Below are 21,704 nucleotides of genomic sequence, written 5' to 3'. Positions count from 1 at the left end.
ACTGACGAAGCGCTAAAGTCACGGAGTCCGGATGTCGGAGGAGAGTTAGAGTGCGCACCAAGTTGGATGGAAGTACGTGCTGCCACCGTCGTGTAATAAACGAAAATGCATCGATAACAGGTGATCGTATAAAGAATCCACCAATGAAACTTTAATTAATTAGTAACGCTCATAATCAGTCGCATAAATGTTTTTAATTTCATTCAAATTCTACAGAAGTGGAGATGCATAGGACGTTCTGCACAGTAGCGACCATGGTGGACGGTGAGTTTTGGGAATTCATTCTAGATCATTGAACAGATCCGGTGTAATAAAAGAAAAGATACATTCATAATGTTTTTTATTGATCAAATAACATTTTTCTTATAATAAATACAATGCATGTTTGTTGCTTATCGTTATATATCAAACTAACAATTAAATTCTGGGGTATTTCATTATTTAGTACTATATTGTGTAAGGTTGGTACTTGTCGCTGTAATGTCACTACGAAGTTCAAAAACAGCTAAGAGCGCGTGTATTCTCAGATGCAATAAATTTGCCGCAAAGACGAGACTTCTGACATTCCATGTTCTTCTAAGAAATTCAGTATATTTTTTATCGCTGTGGAATGAAAATAATGGTTACCATAACCTTATGGTAAGTTTGTTTATGTAAAAATTTCAAGATTTGGTACCTTGCTTATCTTTGGCATTCATAAACATATTTATGATTGAAAAACGTTGCACTTGGCTGAATGATTTCAAAAACTTATTAAGTATTTCTGTATCATTGGATGAGCAGAAATGTTGTTCCAGGCAGTGTACAATGGTACTAAACATGTCCCCGTCTAATTCATTCCCTAAAACTGGAACACCCCTCATTAAAAAATCTTAGATTCTTATATTTCATCAAAATACACACCTGAACTTAATTTATCAATGTTCAACGAACGTAGTAATTGAGCATGTACTTTCAAATCAGTATCGTTCTTCAATGACTTCCATGCTTTCATAAAATCGTACGCGCTTTCGATGTTACTGAAATTCTGAAAACATTTCGCGTTAATTAAGAATTTCTTATAAAATTAGCAAGAACATACCTTTGGAACATATTTCTCTGATTTACTAGTTTTATTTGTATACTTATCAGCTACTTGTACTTTTCTCGGCGACCACTTATTATCATGCTTTCCATTCAAATTACAATTTTCTTCAAGATTTCTGTTCAAATTCCTGATACTCGATGCGTTTATCGTTTTGTTATCGCACTTGTTATTTTTATTTACGGTTTTAGATTTAGCTATCTCCTTCGATTCGCTTTTAACAGCCGTGGAATTACTATCGTTAGATTCTCTAGGTATTTCCTCGATAAGGACTGAACTGGCTCGTTTAGAAGGCACTGAACAAGAGAAAATTGATTTCGGTTTCGTAGTTTGAGGAGAATCGTTCTTTTTCTGAGCATTGAAGGAACGATTGTTTCCGTTAGAAGAGGAGTCTATAATTTTAACTGGTCCTGATGTATTTTTTCTCTCAGTTTCAAGTTTCTTAGGAACATTATTTTTAATCGTTACTGTTTGTTTCTTCTCGTCCTCGAGACAATAATCGGCTTTTATATGCGGTCTCGGTCCTAAATTCTGCGAGGGTCCTGGTGCTCTATCACAGAAACATATACTGTTTTCTAAACTCAATCTTTCTTTGAATTGCTCGTTGGAATTTTTCGTAGATTTCAATTTTTCATTTGTATCTTCTGTCTGTTCTTCAATAGCCATCCTGTAAGCATCAGATTCAAATAGATAAAGTTTAATTCATGAAACTTTTTAAATACCATACCTTACTTTTCTAGATTCACAGGGTTTCCTTAATTTCTTCACCCCAGCTATTGCCACAGCATTAGTTGGTTCTAGTTTCAAAACAGCCTCGTAATCTGCTAATGCCTAAACATTTAACGAAGATATAACAATCGTACGATATTCGATACTATTTGTTATAATACCTGAGACGATTTGTCGAGATGCTCTAAAGTCACCGCTCGACGAAGCAGAGCTTTGATATTCTTATATTCCACGTTAAGAACTACATTGCAATCGTCGAGCGCATCTTTATAACGCTGTAGTTTAATATCTAAGGAAAGATATCATAAATCATATACTTGATTATAATTATTTTGCAATGTGTTTCCAATAATTAATTGTCTTACACGTCATTGCACGATTATTGAACGCAGTTGCATTCGAATCCATTTTTATACTTGTACTATAATGTTCTAGAGCTTCTTTGTAATCTCCAGCTCTAAACGCCTCATTTCCTTTTTCCCTTTCCTGCTCTGCCATCACGTTCAGTTCAGTTCCGGTCAATGATGCTGATAAAATGATTTTGATTTACTTAAAATAATTCTCTGTAATTTTTTTTATTACTATTTAGAACTTTTCTTATACCTTTGTCGATAATTGTATTTTTCTCGAGTTTCTTTTTCTCAGTTATTTCTTTCTGTTTTTGTTGAAATCTCTTGGCATCGACTCTCTGTTGTTCATCTCGTATATCTATTTTATTTAATTCGGTGTCGACATCGTATTTATCCCAGGCGCCATAGTCGCACGAGGAAAGCCGCTTATTTTTCTTAGTATTCTTCGAATTTATTGCTACAGGTTTCTGATCGGGGAGCGAAAAATAAAAAAAAAAAGAAAAATATTACTTTCATTTATATTGTTGACTTAGAATGAATAATTTATATATGTACTTCTGTGACTCCTTCTTTCAGTTGCCTGATATCCGGGTGAGGAAGAGGATCTATCAAAGTAGCTCTTCCTTCTTTTAAATCTTTCTCCCGAGACTGCATTTCCGACGTCCAGGTATTTATATCTTTCTCAATTTCTGTGTATTTGTTCGGTTCTAACATGTTTAGTCTGAGAATGGGCTCGGATTTTCTTAATATTATACTTGTCGGCTTGAGAAGAACTAAACGTTCCTCCGCGTGTTTCGTCAAGTCTGGATAATATCCTTCTTCGCCGGAACTATCAGTACGAACAATTATATTAAGTTTTCTAAGAAGTTGAAAACCCCGCCGATTTGTAATTGATACTTACCGAAGTATAGTTACTATTCTCTCCAATTTCTTCCCGTCCGTGCATTCAGAAATGTATTCGTACGAAAGATGTTCTACCGGAACATCGTATTTTTGTAGCAATGATTTTTTCTCGTTTTTCACGACGCGAACGTCTGTATCGTTTGCATCCATAATGCTAGAAGAAAAATACCGTGTTGATGGATCTCCTTTTCGTCAGAGTTCAATTACTTCGGTTGCTATGGCTACACGCACACCGAATTATCAATTTTATCTACGAAGGTAGTAACATACCAACAATTCATTCCCTTATATTCGATCATTAAACTAAAACTGGACGCAGTTATTTAATTGAAATATTCATTAGACAGGCGCCAAAACTTTTATTTAGTGGTTAACCTCTCTTTCTTATCGCATTGTTTGTACCCTCTGGTTGTTTGGCGCCAAATTATAATTTAAATTTAAATGTCGGTATTTAGCGGTCGGTATTTTATCGACGTCGCTTAGTCGGTTCCTTACCGACCAGTAGATGCACGGATGGTGAAAGTTCAGCAGGTTATACGTAGATGGCGCTGGAGTGACAAAAAACGGCGCTCATTTTTAAAAATATAAACCACTGAGACTTTTTTAACAGAATCTTGCTAGATTTTCAAGTGGCAGAGGATTAATCATGTTACCGAATATTCTAAATAATTAAATGATCTCTTGAACTGCATAGTAAGAGAAAACCTACGTTATCCATTGAGCTAAATACAATTACAAACCAGGCATTAATAACAAATCCAGCACGATAAGCTTCATTCATACCTTTTATCTAAAATATTATTTATTCTCATAACAAATATTTTTCGAGCCGATAACAATGGTGTTACGATCCGTGGAAGTATCGAGACTGTAGGAAAAATCATCGTGACCGTAAGAATAAGTGGCTGCCTAGTTACCTGTACCGGCGGACACGCGCTTGCATACTAGCGCTCGCGCATCGGTCTCCGCTTACCTGTTAACACGGCAGTCACCTTGTAGCGTGGAGCGGAACGCCATGTCGTGGTCGAGGCGTGCAGTGGGCACGCTGGAGAGTGCATATTAGACGGCGTGAGGCGCTCAAGCTCGAGCATTCGCCGACGAGCGGTCGGTGAGGTCGGTGTCCAAGTGTTTTCGCGTATCCGCGGCCTCGTTTTCGTTCGCGTACTCTGATCCCGAAATTTGACAAATTTCATCGGACCACGTAACAGTGAGGAATATTAATTGAAACGAACGAACGCGAGCTACGTAGCAGGTGGTTCGAACGGGGAAACTATGTGAATTTATTGTCACAAGTGGATATCAGGTATTTATCCGAAGCTTCGCACATTTTTACGTCAAACGATTATTGTAAAGAATGGAAGCGACTTATTCGCGCAAATATCGGTAACATCTGTTTAATATTTGCACAAGATGCAAAGACCTTCCGGAGGTCGTATCGATACCAGGATTCAATGGCTTTTTCGTTACACCTGAATCGTCACTTGTAGAACGCTTTCGAGATATCGTTCATCTGTATGTAAACACACCCGTAGTCTTAACCTCTTTTCTCGCTTGGTACGCCTGGGTCGTGTCAGTTTGTCCGTGTCCGTCATCCGACGAGCACCGTATTACAGTTGCCCGCCATAAAACGTTTCAAGTGTGAACTAGCTCGACCACCGGTGTACGCGTGTTGCCCGGAAAATAAACGCTGAACGTAAGATTCGAACCGCTGAAGAAATTTTCTCTTCTTTTTCTTGTAATTCCTCCCCTGAAAATCCAAGTATCCGTGTTTTTACTTGTAAAATTCGGTAGAGAACCGTTGATTTGTCAGCGGTCTTGTACACGAAAAATCGTGGGCCGGAAAAGTTTGGAGAAAGAGAAAAAATTGAAAACGGCGCGACGCAGGAACAGTAAGATCACGTGGGCGGTGTTCGAAGTCTAGATCTCCGCGCCTCTCGCTTCCAGTATTCATCTGTCCGTCGGAGAGAGCGAGTGGGTCCGGTGTTGGCGCTCGGTTGGCGTGCGCGAGCGAGCGCCGTCTAACCTTTTTTTCGTAATCGGAACGAGCCGACGTTGGCGGCGCCAAGCGAGAAGAGAAGATGAGGAGGGAGGCCGTCGACCCGTTATAAATGGAACTAGCAAGACAGCATTTCTTGAATCGTTTCTTGTGTTATTATTCGCAGCGTGTTGGCGCAGTGGCCCGCGTGTTTGCTCGCGGCGCGACCTTAACGTCGTCGTCCGTCGACATAATAATCATCCTGGTCCAGGAGGCGCAGTCGAATCGTCCAGGCCAGCCTGGAAAGTGTTTTCGATAGGAAAAAAAAAGAGAAATCTCGTGAACGAGAAAGTGGCATTTTTGAACAACACTCTAAGTGTAACTCCGTTATTTGGTGACAAACTATAGTGTGACGTTTCTGGTGAACGTCGACGCGAAAGAAGAAGGGTAGGTCGCCGGTGGCGACACCGCGGCAAATTCCAGAAATCTGCAAAACGCGGAAAGCGGACGGCGCGGTTGATAATGCGCGCCAACTACCGGTTTCTACGTTGCAAAATCGTCTGAAGACAGTCGGTGCCGGCTTCGTGAGAGGATTACGACGATCTACACCGGTGAATCAGAATCCGAGAGCGACATTTCGAAAGATCGATGTGTCGCCGAGTCTAAAAAGGTGGCTGTTACTCAACGCAGTTTATCGCGCCGTTGGGGAGCGTGCTCGGAATAAACGTCGCGTTTCAAACTGCTCTGTGAAGTTGTCTCTATAAGTTCGAGCGTGATTAGTGGATGCGCGACAATCGTTCACCGAGTGCAGTGGTTTTTACGATGCCAGTAAATAAAAGACAGAATTATCAAGGAATCAAATCGCGATCAATCTTCTGTTATCGAATTTAACGAGAAACGAAATGATCTGAAGCTTGTTCCTAATCGAACGGGCTTCTGTCGAGATTAACGGTTCTCTTTGTGTAAACATTGACGGACTTGCAAAGCTACCTTGACGCTCGTTCCTTGCAAACAGTTTCTTGCCATTTTTCTCTACATGTGCGCGATGTGAATGGATCTTGTACGGTGAAAAGTAACGCGAACAGTGTTGTATAAAGGACAGTATATAATGTACAAGGGCGGTTCGAATGACACCTAACATCCACATCTGATGACAAACGTCAACAGAATCAGGGTGGTCGTCCTCGGCGGCCCCAGAGTCGGAAAATCAGGTAAATTAAATGTTTCCTGCTTAAAATATATTGTCAATGCTAGACATCCAGTCACGCGATACCGCGTGAGCACAAACGCCTACGCTGAATGTCTACTCACGCGGTATCGCGTGGCCGCTGGATTATTTTCGAATATTTTATTAGATCAAAGAACTTTTGTTGTTATATATGAATTGAAATATGAAGATAGAATAGAAACAGATATAAATACAGGCAACTAGTGACGCACTTTGGATATGAGAAACTATTTTCGAATGAAAAATAAATTCTTATAAATAAGCTGTTCTGAGGCCGGAAATCTTCTTTACTTACTCGTGTTTCGTATCACCTGAAACGTTTCCTAAGAATTGTTGCTTTTGCAAATACTATTTTTCATTTGTTCTAATGTACCCCTTAACCAGAATAGTAGAAACGTACACGTGTGTTATAGTTTTTTTTAGGTGGAAAAAATCTGCGGTTTTTTTCTTTTATAAATTCTTTATATAAATTACGTTGTTTAGTGCATTACACTGCACCCATTTTGCATTTGCCTTACTGGAGTATTACGAATCGACGCATACAAGACAATAATACTCCTTATCTTTTTATCGTCACATTTCTTATTCCTATTATTGCTCTTGTTGTTTTTACGATTTTTTTCCTTAAATTCAGATTACGTGGCTTTTTGTTTTCTTTGATTCTTTGCTTTTCTTATACTCTGCAAAGTATACTTCCATGATTACGTGGACCAATGGTTCTCAAACTTTTTTTCATTATCTTTGTAAGTAGTAAAGATATGAAGGTTTTTATTAATATTTCGCCTTTTACATATAAACAATCGAAAATTTCCCGGCACCCAATTTGAGAACCACTGATATAGACGTTGTATCACTAATCACTAATGATACACTTAAAAGTGTTAAGTTACGACCAGCCTTACATTCAGAAGAATCAAATCAAAGATTAACCCTTTTCGGGAAATCGAAAATGTGTATCGAAATACACATGTGTCCAAACATAATTATCATAGTAATTTATAATTCCGTACATATTGCGTTATATTCGTGGTACAAAGAACAGCTATAAGTGTAAACAGTAAAGATTTATAATATTTGCTTTGAAGGATGGAATTATTACTTCATTTATTTTTAATTAATTATACTCGGAGCTTAAAAATGCTCCGTCCTTAAAGGATTAAAAGAGATAAAAAAACACCTACTTGCAGAAGGAATATTTGTATCAAAATTTTAAATCACTAAAGAGAAGTTACTTTAAATATATATTAATTTTATGTCAATTATAATTTTGCATCGTATATTCAAAATCTGCAATAATGCAACTAGTAGTTTTTTTTTAAATTTATTTACAATGTTACTTTCGACCTCGATCTCCCCTACCTAATTACTCGACCTATCGATAGTAGATATTGCTCATGTTCGAAACAATCGAATTCCTCGAGTAATCGTAGGATCTATCGAACGGCAAACGAGTGTTCGATAGGAGGCATCATTGTGTTACGATTATGGGAAGGTGCACACCATCGGTATGGATTATAAACGTATCAGAGAGGGATATTAATTACGGTGGACAGTACCAATATTGTGTCGTGTAAAGCGTGTAATTTCTGCACGTCTGTCTAATAGACCGGCGACGGATTGAATGAAAGTGCCGTTAAGATGAATACGTATAGTCTTTGCTATAATACATCGCATTAGTTAGCTCGACAGTCGTGCGACCAGTACAAAACGAACAAATCAAGCCAATAAGGATAGTTCAATGACCTCGAATTAATTCTATTAATAAATCGTCGAATCGATATCACGGTCGAACGGTGCGAAATTTTAATAATAAATCACTTCGTTAAGTTTCCCTTTATTGTCGTTTAAAAAGAATTTAAGAGCACTTGAAAATTCTTATCAAAATCTCAAGAGTCATTGAAATGGAGAACTCTTGATTTTTATTAACACTAGGTTTACGTGATGCATTTCGAATTTCACAAGGAAAATTACAGAAATCATTGAAATTTTTATCTAATTAACGAGATAAAATATATATTTAAATTCAGTTTCTTCTATGTTAAATTTTATTACATAGTTTCAGTTATAAGTTAATAGTGTATAATATGTTATTTAAATATAGGTATGTAAGAAATGTCCGTAAACCTAGTGTCAATATTACCTACTCCAGATTGTTAATTGTAACAATTAATTTGTAATAAATGTCGTTCGTCGAGCACATGTACAACCTGATCTCATACTTCCGATAACTTTGAATATCGCTAGATCTTGAGACCTATCTAATCTTAAGGTCATCTGAGATCCTGATCTTAAGTCCGTCTGAGATATCGATGCTTCTTAACGAGCAGATTTAAAGTGTTTCATTAAGAACGTTCGCACCTTTCTGATTAATTAGCGAGTTAAGCGTCGAGTTGAGTTTTATTCAATCCCTTATTAAAGGGTAACTATAATTGATAGGTTGAGGAGGGTGTTATTAGCATCACCGTAATATCAAGTCTAACTTTCTTTATTTCTATCTAAATTTCACTTCAGAAAATAACCTTTTCCTTATCTTGCAATTCAACATTAACCCTTTGACTGCTGTGGAAGCACATACGAGTCCATAATTTATTTCCTGTATATTTGAATCATAATCAAATAAAAGTTATCAATTCGTGTTACTAATTACACAGTATATGTTATCAGATTATAATGACGCGACGAAACAATGAAAAAATAAATTGAGAAACGAAGGGAAATAAAAAAAATGATAAGTATTATTGACTTAATTCTTATTTCGTACACGTAGAACGTTTAAGTCCAGAGTACTCAGCAGTCAAAGGGTTAACATCTCCTCTATTGTTTTTTTTTTTTATTCTGCTACGAATTGCCATCCAAAGGTAACGATACCGGTCAATCGAAAATTGCGTTCTCACACTGAATGCTCGATCGGAAAACGGATATTCCAGACTCGCTGGAGAATCCGTAAAAGTCCAGAGAGAGAGATAGGCTGTTGGCGGGTATAATAAGGACCTCCTTGGACGTTATCGGATATCAGGCTGAGAGTGGTCAGCAGGTCGTTGAGCTACGAAAAATCCTGCACGGCAGCAGGTTCAGAGATCTGGACATCCGATACATCCGTTCTGTTACCGAGCATGCTCTCCCGTTTGCCTTCGACCTATTCCTGCATACCGAGTTTACGCACCGAAGACCGTGCCTTTTCCTTTCCCTTATCACCTTCCGGCGAATCTGCCGGTGTTTCCACCCTTCCAGAGTAAAGAATTACCTCGTGCAATCGGAATCCTTGAATAAACAGAGATTTTTTATTCTTTCGTACCTCGAAGATTACATCTACCTTCTAATTGGAATTACTTCGTTCCCTTTGAAACTTGGATTCCTTTTCAAGGATTTCTTTTGAAAGAAGATTGTAACGGTAGGGTTGAAAATTTGGCGAAAAGGACTAGAGAAAAATTCGATATTTTAGGTGCTTGAAGAAGCTAGTATCATTTTTGGGGGATGATTTCCATGGTGCATTGAGACTTTTTGTGAATTTCTTTGAATCCCCAATTTATTTGATCGATTTTTATGATTTGCATATATTATAGAGTATATTAAATAGACAGAACATCCCACGATTACGGTCAGGACCCATTTATCTGCGTTAACGCTTATTGAAGCGGCAATTGGAAGCTGGTGCACATTTCCATGTCGCGCGAAGTATACATAAATTCATTTCGGCCGAACGACTGACTTTATTACCAGTTAAAAAGTATCCAGCCAGACGGGAAAGGGAAAAAAGCGACAGTGTCGTAATCGTTATTTCATTCTTCTTATCCGCTTCGCAGCGTTTTATTTCATTTTTCAAGCCGATCAATGCTCTTCTCTTTTAAACCGAAACCCTTAACTCCCAATTGTTTCTCGTTATCTTTCGAACGTTTCGCCGATAATTAAAAAGAAACCTCTTAAATCAGTTTCGTCGCTCGAATTCCTCGGCGCACTTGCGTTCCACGTGGCCCGTAAATATTCAACCAGTTGTTTCAATATTTTATAACGCGAATTTTTGTCTGTCAAGAGAGATACAAATTCGGTGGTCGACACACACGTGCGTCTGTTTCAGGAAACGTGTGCGCATAAATGAGCGTATAAAGAATGAATCAGCCGAATCCAGACGATTTATCATCGTACATAAATCCACGGCTCGAAGCCTCGTTTGTTCTTCTTGATTCATACGATTAGGCCGAATTCTTAATCATATATGATCGCTAAAAAGCTGTAAATTTTGGTAGAGTTTTATCAGATTATTTTTAACCCTTTATTATTAAATTATCATCTATGAATAAAGGATTAACTCTTTTGCAATAATATTCCCTCGAGTCTCGTGCGAAATTGAGTTCCTCGTATCGATGATAAATCCTGTATTTTTTCGTCCGTGTACATCGCTATTCTGACGTCAAGTGCGAGAAAAATGTTTTAAAAATACCGACACCGGGCGCGAATACGGTAATAGCATTAAAAATAAGTATTTTCTATGATGAAGTCGGATAAAATTATCGATGAAAATGAAAATATTTCGGTGGGATCTGAATTCTAGCCAGGCTGAATTCCGTGCGCTCTGAATTCTAGGGAATCATTTAAATTCCATATGGTCCAGATTGCATTCGAGCGTCCAAGGACCATATGGTCGAAATTCAAGCTATGCATCTAAATTCCACGGGATTCTAGCGAACCCATCTAGATTCTCCCGGGCTTAAATCAACTCCGTTACTGAAAGCTCGTTCTCCGTAAAACTCGACACCGTTTCGCCCGAGGATCCTCGCCAGCTGACATTTCAGGTACTCGCAATTTGTATAGCTTTGTGTCGAACGAAAATACGTGTAAACTCTCTAGCCAGTATGCGGAGGAAAGTTCAGAGCCGAGGGAAATCCGAGACACGTATCAGATACGTAGAAGTTCACCGTGCGACGACGTGAAATTTATGGCTGCGAGATCGTAGAATCGCGTACACGTGAACTAGCCTAGGCCTATGCCTAGACTCTGTTGTACTTGTCTCGTATTGTTGCGAACCGTGTCGTGCGCGATCCACCGAAGAAACTCCACCGGCTTCGTGAATGCCTTCCTCTAGTTCATAAGTCTGAATTGAACGCGTCAACGGAGCTTTATCGTTTGAATCTCGAACGATCCTCGTGGCTCGTAAATTACCACGTTACGTGGATCACGGATGCGGGATAATGCGTGAAACGAATTTCTGAAAATCCGGGGATGAAAGGTGGCGTACGGTTTCACCCTTTCGTTAAAAGGGCGAGCGAAGTCTTCCGGGTACGACTCGGATTCTTTAATACAATTTGGTAAATTTGGTAAAAATTAAATTAGAAATAAGTGAAATTTAGTAAAATGAGAGAGAGAGAAGTTATTTTTAGACAAGAAAGAAAGTTTGTTGGAAAGAAGGAAGGGAGTTGGTTCCCGTAGCTCTCGTGCCGGTGAAACGGGAAAAATTTAGCGTCAAATACGTAATAACGATAATTAATGGCCACGGTGAACAGGAAATGTCATTAATAGGAATGCTCGTACACTCGTCCCAGGACGTTATGAATGCTCATACGTATACGTGTGCATTTGTAATAAATTTCTTCGTTACTTACGTACGAGACTGAATTCAACATGTCGCCGACGTGTACGTATCCTCTCGTTCGACCCTTGAAGACTTATCGAGTACATAGATCCGTGCTGGTCGGTACTCGTCGAGTACTCTCGTATATTCACCGTTTATAAATCTGTCGTCGTAGCGGTACGTTTCTTTTAGAAATACCAGCTGGAACTGTTGGAAGTTGATTCACGTAGCGAAACAACTGGTTCGTTTTACTTTCGACGGTATTTATCCATAATATGCTTGATGAATTGATATTGATTGATTTGTGAGTATTAATAATATTATTCACTCTTCTGAACTTGAATGTGGGTAGATTATTTGCAAATTGGAAAAATAAGAACTCGAATACCGAGATACCAGAAAGCCGTCCGGAAAGTAGGCGACTCACGGTACTTTGAAGAAATTATTTCTTCTCGCTCCAAATTGCAGGACTTTTGACTTTATGTAATTTTAATACTTCAAAATTGGGGTATTCTAATACTCTAAGATTCAGTGACAATCTTTTGATGTAAATTTCAAATTGAAAAGGAAAGATTCTATTATCTGATATGTGGGAAGTTGCGATCACCCATTCTACTTATATCTATTAAATATAAACTCGAAAAGCTTATAAATCAGAGAAACCGCGTCGATTAATCGCTTTTCACTTACGTAAACCAGTTTCAGTTAAAATTAAGAAACGTGCCGGCGAAACTTTCATTCGGCCTGATATCAACCGCAAACGTATTTCAATAATGTTAAAATAGCGTCGCTAAAATCTGTTTGCTAAAGCTACGGTATAAAAATATAATGTATTATATAAAATAAGATATTAAAATGTAGTAAAAGCGAGCGTGGAGCATTTGGTTTCACCGCATATCAAATTTGTATTTGCAATTTTAATTCATTTTTAATGTTTCAGTTCAATTCGCTTGTTTGTTGCAAATTCTCGATTTCCTCCTTTTCAGTAATATATTTCACATACTTAATTAGATCTTGTTTTTTGTTTCAGCTGTGGTCGTGCGCTATTTAACGAGGCGATATATCGGCGAGTACAGCTCAACCAGTGGTGAGTCTTTTGAATAACAATTTTTCTTATTCTTTTTTTAAAAACGTAATTGAACGTTTCGGTTCTTGAACACGTTTGAAAATCAACAGCATCCAGCTTTTCCAATCGGCTTAAAAATATCCTCTCTTCGGGTAGAAATACGTAGACTTCAAGTTGTCGGTGCAGCTTTTTGTTTTGCTCCGGATCGACTGATCACTTCATTACCTCGGCTGCTTCAGAAAATCTTTTAGTTCTTGCTCTTTTAATACGAAATTACTTTTATAATGAGAGAGAACGGTGCCTTTTTTGGAGGGGAAAAATCTTATCTAAGGTTTGATATTTTCTTATACAGGGTGAGTCAGATAGTGTTGCAAACTATTATCTTGGAAAATATAGTAATTATCGATCTAATCCTTGTTCAGAATTAACCGACAACGAAAAAATTCATACACCGCATAATCAGTCATTAATTAAAAATAATTAGTTATCGACCTAATTATTTTGATTAATTAAATTAGGCAGCTGTCGAGCTGCTATAATTTCCGGGATAATAGTTTGTAACACTTTGTCTGATTCACCCTGTAGAATCTATCCAGATTTTCGTCTCGTTTTTCATTCAACGAACAATAAAAGAGTATCAGCCCGATTATTTTATCTTCGTTTACGGAATTTGATAGGCGGGAAACAATATTATCGATGGTGGTCTTGGATTCGATCGTAGAGAGGGACGTTGTTCGCGGAATCATGGTTACCATCATCCCTTTTTTTCCTCTTTCGAAATCACGGTCTGACACTAAAAGCGATCGTTGCGGTTCGCGGGTACAAATTGAACGATCGCGAGAACGACGCGACGGTCTGAAAGGGTTGGGAACAACTTCTTCTTGGCGTAGTATCGAATTCTCGGAATGCAGGCTGCAGAGCTGCCGTATAAACGCGATTATCTTAGACTCCTTACCGTGCGAGTTCCAGTTCCCTTAAGCTATGCATACCGAGAGAATCGTGCCGCCGCCGCGCCGGCTCAACGACAAGATTTTCAAGAAGATTTCTTACGCTTTTACAGCTTTTTCTTCTTTTTCCCTACACTCCACGGTTTGCCTGCACCGCGGTATCGTGCACGACGCGAGAAACAGCAATGAAATCGTAAACGAATGCTGGATACTTGCAACTTAATTGGAATAGCGATGTCTACCCAGTTTTGTAAATTCAAATGGTCGAAGAATCTTTTTCTTTGTAAAATTCTTGATAAGTGGAACTATAGCTTCGGATACTTATCAATTCTTTCAAATATTATCATTGAACTGTTGTGTCTAGAAGGTAAAAAGTTCAAAGAACACGTTCGCGAAGGAAAAATGTAGAGCAATTTATTAGGAAATTACTGTCGGTCTATCATTTTCTAGCCTTTTAGTCTACGTTATCTGTTCGTATTATTTCAATCAGTGCAACGCGAATCACGTGAAGGATTTAATTTGCTCGGAGGGTCTTGCCGGCCGGTGTCATTCCCTTCTCAAGACAGTACAATGGCCCATTTAATAGATCGCTTTTGTTAATCGCGCTACTAGAGGCTGGCTGCTATTATAGTCCCTTGGAAATGCGTTGTTCGCCTGCGTTTTCTCGTTTATTGTTCAGCCCGCGGGGCAATCCGTTTCACGGGCCGTGAGAATGGAGAAAATGAGAGGTATTCTTGTTCCAGTCGATTCTTTCCATCACCAATTTTCCTGCAATTCGATTATTGAAAAATTTCAAATCGTTCCAAATCAAATTTTTCCATTTGTCACTGTTGATTGACACCTCAAATTTTCTATAATCAACCGATAAAAATTATTAAAATGAAAGTTAGGAAAATTTTTAAATAATAAATTTGATCATAGCCTTCAAATTTTATTAATTTTGGGATCTCTAATAGTTAAAATATATAAATTTGTCTAGCGGATGGTTAATGGAAAATCTTGATAAGGGGGCATTTAGATTTTCTCACTTTTGTACAGGCCAAATGGTAAGAATTATCGAAAAAATTCTTGCGTCATTTTTAGTGAGTCAAAATCTCAACGAATGGCCGAAAAGAAATTTTTTATTTTTCCTGGCCCGACCGGAAATGGCCTAAAAAGGGTTGGCTCTAGAGCGAATTTTGCTCTAGTTCTCTTTAGCTTGTTCTGTTTTATTATACTATTATTTTATGGAGGGAAATGTTAAAGAGAACGATTGAGACGTAGCGGTGTCGATCGTTCCAGTCGGCTGTTAGAGGTATCTTTTCACCTTCCGTTTGCAACCGTGCTGAATGGCCGGTGCTCTCGAAACAATGCTATAATCTTTGCTCTTTTTATCCACGGAAGGATGCTGATTATGGGCGTGGATAACGTTTAACGCTGTTCTCGGTCGATGCTTGTACGGCTGTAATTAGCGAGACTTGATGAATGGTGCTAGACACGAAAGTGGATGAAAGTTTTCTTTCGACGACGATTTACGTGTTCGCGAACACGTGAAAGAAAACGGTTATCTTATCTTTGATGGAGATCCAGCTTCGGGGAAGTACCGTATTATAAATCATCAATGAGTATTAACAATGTTGAGAGTGGGTAATGGTTGGAAGTTAATTCTTGCCATTGAAAATACAGCTTTGATTCCCGGGGGAATTATATTCTGATAGTTTTAGGATCATTTTCAGAAGCTTCGATTGTTGGGGAATTTTGTCGCGAGAAAAATACTGAGCGATTTTAATTCAGGTTTCTTATCGATGCTTACTTAATGATAAATCTTCTTGAAAATTTGTTTTTCTCTTATATTTTCTTAGTATACAAACCGTTCCACGTGACTGGGATGCTTATAAATGAATTAGGTTGTTGCATATCAAATACTGATTTCGAAACATGGAAAGTCTGACACGATTTCATGACATAAAAGTATCGCAAAATAGGACTTATGACACACCGATTTAAAGCTTAAAGTATTACGAAATTGATTACACAAAGATCTCATGAATATTCTTAACACAAATAGACTAATCTTTCAATAGAGTAAACGATAGATAGATCAATATCCATTGTTTGTTCTAACAAAGAACCATTCATTTTCTATTAAGAATATTAATGAAACGTTTGTATAGTAATTTTTATGAGACTTTATACTTTAAATTGACATACCATAAGTGCCATTTGGTGATACTTTTATGTGATTAAAATATGTCAGACTTTTCATGTCAGATTAAAACAGGACATTCAGTATTTCATTGTAAACAATATTTTCCTTCTCTGGAATCTTCAACGATATTTAACATCCTGCCGAGCCGTAAATTAGTTAGAATAAATCATCGTCTCGCACTGAAACTGTCCTCTTAAATCTCTCTCTAATTCCATATTACACCGTCGCGAAGGAAAGAACAAATCATATCCTTTCCGCAAAGGTTGCTAACTCGCTAAACCAGAATTGATGGTGTTACCGTTTCCCCCGGTTGATCGTCTCGAAATTGTTCCGTCTGGCTGGTAGATATACGAGCGAAAAAATCCATCGAACGATTAACCGCATATATCACGAAATTACTCTGCTGGAACCGATTGATCGGGCAGATTAGAGAAACCTGGTAGCCCGAGGACACTTGCATTCTATGCGACCCCGTTTTAACCCCTTTTTCGTCGTCCAACGAACGCGCGACACTAATTTTTTCACACCCTCTTTCACGGTCGACGATCCGATCCGCTAAACTGATTCCCCGATAACACTGCTGACGTCGTACCATTAATTAATTTGTTGAAAGTACGCGCGGGATAATCGGCGCTGGATGTATCCAGGAAGTGGATAATCTTGCAGGTAGCGATGATCGAGCTGCGGGATAATTGCTTAATCGACCCTTAAAGTTAGCTACGGTGACGTCGTCGATGCGCACAGTTGAACGATCGATGGAAAAATGGAACGAAAGTGCTCTGGTATTACAGGATTTATCGAGTAATTATTTTGTGCCCTAGATGGGTCATTAGCATAGATTCTTTGAGTTATGGAATTATTTTATAGAAATAGCTTAAATTGGTTATAAATTTGGCAAAATTTTGTGTAGGAAACAAAATTAATTTTTCATAATTTAAATTTTATTTAAATTCATATTTTGAAAATTCTATCTGGAAAATAGGTACTTAGTAGCTGATACTTGAACGTTCCCTCTTAAATTGATTTAAAGACCCTCTTGCAGTTGATTAGTATTCCCATAGTAGAACAATCCGCACGATAGAAAGTAATGGTCAATCAAAGACACGAGCTCGAATTAGATTCGATTTCAGAAAGCGATGTAAGGAGGTCGACGATCTCGTAACAGTGACTAGATAATGATGATCACGAGCTACATCATATACGGTTAATGCTCACGAATAATCGATGTATCTAATCTTTCGCCCCGGTATGTGATTATTTCGATTAACAATGCAAATTCGTTTCTCCTTGCGTGGAATAAAATCATTCGATTGGTAATGATTTAGAAAGCGGCGAACGTACTTCGATTGTTTCGTGGATGGGAACGTTTTGAATCGTGCGATCGCGATCGATAGATCATTCGTTCAATCGATGGATCACGTAGGACGGTTACATGAAAGGATTTCGAGCAAATGTTAGACTACTTATTGCTGGAAATCATTCCTTTTGTACAATTGAAGGTCGTGAATGGGATTTGTGTGGGAAATAAGGAAGCAATCGGTGTTTCAAATTACTTGCACTTTAAAGTGCAATTTTCGATTAATAGAATGGTGATTCAGTTAAAAATGAAATTTATATTTTAAGGAACGTTGAATATAATAATTAGATGAAACAAGAATTATTTATTTAAAAAAAAAAATCAAAATTCCTTTCACTTGTAAAGAGTTAGTAATACAGCAATAACAACGGTATAATCTATTAATAGTCAGGTATCTAGTACTAGTGAACAATAGCGGTAATAATAGTGGTAATAATAATGAGTAATAAGATACTCAGTGATAGGTGTAACAGATATGCAGAATTGATAATGTACACAATGCACTTGACCATAGCAGTGCGTCAGTGATATAAATCCGAGCCGGAACAAAGGAGATAATACTACTTGAACGATTCTTTTGTAAAAGAATATTTCTACTTGGTACATCCGATGATTGATAAAAGATGAGTCAGTTTAACGGGGTGATAAATGAACGTTTCGCAATTATGTTGAAAGGAGTTTGATTTTCCGATATGCGTAGTATTCTATTTTTGAATCTTTCTACATAAGTTTTTGCAAGTGTACTTGAGAGAAAAATAATCCCTCCATACATACATACATATTTTTCTCGTGCTTATTTTGAAAATGATTTCATAAAGATATTTAGAAACTATATTGATTGCTAAATATTTCATACAGAATTTATGAAATTTGTTTTCTTTAGGAATCATTCTGAGAAAATGAACAAAGTTTGGCAATTTTTTCCATAAGTAATTGCTGAATCAAAAATTTCAATTGTTTCAGAGAATATAAATTGAGGATTTTATTTTACTAAAATATTCGTTGTTAGCATTCATCCACCGGTATAGAAACAAATACATTATTTTCAATAATAATATAATGGAAAGGTAGGAAAAACTTTTGAAACGGTCGTTCAATCTCTTTTTACTCGCAGCCTACCGTTACAGATAATTGTGTCTCGGGCATTCGCAGAATAATAAATACAACTCCGTGAAGGTAGTAAGAAGCTTGTTGTGGATCGAGGAAACGATGATAGAGCTCGAGGATAAAACGTGGTCCGATAACCGGGGTATACTAGGTAGAGGAGAAACTGATAATGCACGCGGTCGTGCCGGGTAATTTCATACGTCTCACGATAGCCTTTCTTCGCCCTCACTTAGCCGGAAGATTGCCAGCAAGACGAAATTAAATTTCTATTAACTTGCCGATCATTTTTCCCATTGCTTTTCTATCCACCACCCACGCAGAGTTGAAGAAGCCCAGAGGAAATCAACTGCGACCATGGGGTCTCGCTTTCACCGTTCGAGGGCGTTTCTTTGGAAAAGTGATTCTTCGGTTTGATCACGAACGAAAGTACGACGGATTGATCGACGTATTTTCAATTCGTTTCGATCATTCGATCGTGAACGATTACAGGTTATCTTATGATGCATCGATTCCCGCGAATTTTTCAATTTTCTCGCCAAATATAGGGCGGAAGAATTTCAAATTCCAAACTTTCTATTCCTCGTTTTTCATTCAATTATTCGAGTATATGATTTCTCGAAACCCTGCGAAAGAGCAAATGGTTGATCGTTAGGAGAAAATGAAATCGCTGGTTCTCGTTAGTACGATTTCACGCGTGTAAAGACGAGTCGCAAACGCGGGAAAAAAAGGAGCGTACCGAACGACACGGAAATGACGACGAGCACGGTAGCCAATCCTAGGTGGATGCAATAAATAAACGATAAATAAACTCATAAACACCTCGTAGCGAACGACGTCGAGGCGTTTGTACAGGCTGAAACAAGCAAATAAGGATGCTCGTTATATTAGCGGTCGTTACGCTCGAGGAAGTTTTATTGCCGGACAATGCCGACGGGGAAACGATTTGACCAACCGTTGCAGGGGAAAATTTATTGCATAGCTACCCAAGGAAAAATCCCCGGGACAGGGAGGGCAAAGAATTCTCGGTGAAAGAGCTGCATTTTCAACCGATAGAAGGCGATTCGCTGCTCTAGAAAGTTCACGTGATTATTATTATACATGGCTGCATATTTCATACTTCTACTTTTGTAAATTATTTTCTAAATTTTGCTCGTAAATTTTCGAGAAACGAAAACGAAATCGATAATGCTTGAGATTAGAATCGAAATCGTTTTCAATGACCCGTTATCCGTGGGTTAATTAAGAATTCTCGTCAACTTGTCACGCGTCTAACGCGTTAAGCATCACGTACGTGATCGATTTCAAAACCGACTTTTCGAAAGAGCCGAGGGGTTCGTGAACCGCGAATGGCGGCGAAAGTAACGCGTTATTGTCAGCGAACGGGGTAATGACAGAGCGGCGCGACGCCCGGCGTCACCGCGTCAAATCGGAATTGTCGTTAGTAACTGGTCCGGGACTTTCGCGCATTAGCCGCGTTTTCTAGTCGCGGGAAAATCAACGCGCTATCAGGTGTATTCCTTTTGTGGATTACTTTTTACCGCGTTACTTTTCACCGAGATCTCCTTTCGCTACTTCGGTGATGACTAAAAGGAAGATTAAGTGGGAGAAATTGAAAATTTATCACAGATTTTAATTTTACAATTATAGGATTTGTACATAATTTTGCAGCAGGATTTTTAATTAAAAAATGAGTTAATTCTGAATTTCTTCATAGAAACTTGTAAAGAATTCCAAAAATTAACTTAGAATTTTAAACCAGAAGTCCTCGATGTTAATAATTAGCCCGGTGTCTGTAGATCGATCAGTCGGTGCTCAGTTTCAGTTATCATTTCGTCGAATCATCCAGACTCAAGGACGCCATGGTAGATTCAACGATTACTCTTTCATTTCGCTAAGATCTCTCTCGATCCTCGAATAGGACTGACGGATCGATTTCATTATCCTTGCAGAGCGAACTCGTACGTCTTCTCTGATCTTGAGAACCCCTTTCGCTAGCCCTGTTCAGACCTAGACTGACCGTGGAGATAGCGATTCAGAAATGTTCACCTATCATTCATCAAGGCGTCACTGTAATCTCGTTCTACTCTGTTACAGATTTCCTGTACCGGCACAGCGTTACCATCGATAACGTTAATACCGAGGTCGAGATACTGGACACTTCCAGGTGCGAGGTAAGTTCCTGCCACTTTTCATGTTTCCTTCAAACGATCTGAAGAGTTCTCGCCGTTATGATTAACACGTTCACTGCCATGCGTGTAGACGCTTGAATTTCCATAAGGTACCATCACCTACGTTATTAAGAATTTTTTTGAAAATAAAAATATTAGCGGTGAAGGTGTTAATTATTACTTTACAAATTTATTTTTGTAAAAACTTTTAATTTAATTTAGCAAGCATTTTCATAAATTTTAAAATAGAAAAGGCAGATAAAAAGGCAAACATCGATGCTTGTTTAACACACGGAGAGATTCAAGTATTTCTTTTTTTTTTCTTCTTTTTTCTTTTTCGTTCCTCGTTGCTGGAAGGTTCGCGCCTAATGATCCCGCGGCTTTATTGATGGACACACGACATAGATTGGCGTTAAAATCTCACTTGGATATGCGTGCGGGCACCGGTGAAAATGTACATTTACGGCCGTACGTTTATTTGACAGACTGATTTGCCCGCGTGAGTTATGCCTGGTTGCGAGCGTTTCGTAGCAGGCTGTAAATTAACCACGCTTACAACGGGATCGTCCGCTTTGATTTCCGTTTTACTACGTTCACCGTGAATTCCTCGCTTCCCAGGCGATTTATACCTTGTGTCGGCTAGGTGCTGCTTTTAAACACCAATAAACTATTTAATCGGGCTATTATAAAAATCATTTTTATCGCACGCAGAACTTCATAAATAACGTTTCTAATAAAACTGCGCTATCGTGAATTTCTGTTATTCAATTTTTCAAGCGATAGACCAATAAATTTTCAATCTTTCGTGAGATTTCAAACAATTTTCAATTTATTTCAAGTTTCATTATTCCGGCAAATATAATATAGAAAGTTTCTTTTTAAAACAAATGTATACACTTGAAATTATCACATCATACAAACAGGAGATCCGATCGTTCACCTCTTGTCCCGATTTAATCATCGTACAAGCAGCAAAACAATGAAATGTAGCCACGCAACGTTTCAGGCTCGTCCAAGTCGCTAATAGTCATCGACA

At 38.1% G+C, this 21,704-nt stretch overlaps 2 protein-coding genes across 4 annotated transcripts in view; one reads left to right on the top strand and one right to left on the bottom strand.

Annotated features, from left to right (window-relative positions):
• The first annotated feature begins 33 nt into the window (after nucleotides 1-33).
• LOC114872133 (ras-related and estrogen-regulated growth inhibitor-like) overlaps nucleotides 34-21,704 on the top strand; it is a 41,795-nt gene continuing 20,124 nt past the window's right edge. Inside the window, exons 1-6 of one of the 3 annotated variants that reach the window (XM_029178980.2) lie at nucleotides 34-120; nucleotides 217-264; nucleotides 2,740-2,830; nucleotides 5,229-6,252; nucleotides 12,866-12,922; nucleotides 20,595-20,671. In XM_029178980.2, the coding sequence (XP_029034813.1) occupies nucleotides 6,192-6,252; nucleotides 12,866-12,922; nucleotides 20,595-20,671 (195 nt within the window). In that variant the 5' untranslated portion in view covers nucleotides 34-120; nucleotides 217-264; nucleotides 2,740-2,830; nucleotides 5,229-6,191. Of the gene's footprint in view, nucleotides 121-216; nucleotides 265-590; nucleotides 640-2,739; nucleotides 2,831-4,076; nucleotides 4,370-5,228; nucleotides 6,253-12,865; nucleotides 12,923-20,594; nucleotides 20,672-21,704 lie in introns of those variants that run through there. The other 2 variants (XM_029178984.2, XM_029178982.2) reach the window with 2 other exon arrangements.
• LOC114872132 (RNA polymerase II-associated protein 3) lies at nucleotides 324-3,416 on the bottom strand. Its single transcript, XM_029178979.2, has 11 exons — nucleotides 3,337-3,416; nucleotides 3,065-3,220; nucleotides 2,719-2,992; nucleotides 2,417-2,630; nucleotides 2,179-2,340; nucleotides 1,975-2,102; nucleotides 1,812-1,915; nucleotides 1,082-1,751; nucleotides 904-1,027; nucleotides 677-847; nucleotides 324-603 (listed from the first exon to the last, which is right to left on the bottom strand). Exons 1-11 carry the CDS (start codon nucleotides 3,363-3,365, stop codon nucleotides 524-526), a joined length of 2,112 nt encoding a protein of 703 aa, XP_029034812.2. The 5' UTR covers nucleotides 3,366-3,416; the 3' UTR covers nucleotides 324-523.

This window comes from Osmia bicornis, chromosome 9 (assembly GCF_907164935.1).
Source record: "Osmia bicornis bicornis chromosome 9, iOsmBic2.1, whole genome shotgun sequence".
NCBI lineage: Eukaryota > Metazoa > Arthropoda > Insecta > Hymenoptera > Megachilidae > Osmia > Osmia bicornis.
This window is presented reverse-complemented; position numbering and strand designations above follow the sequence as displayed.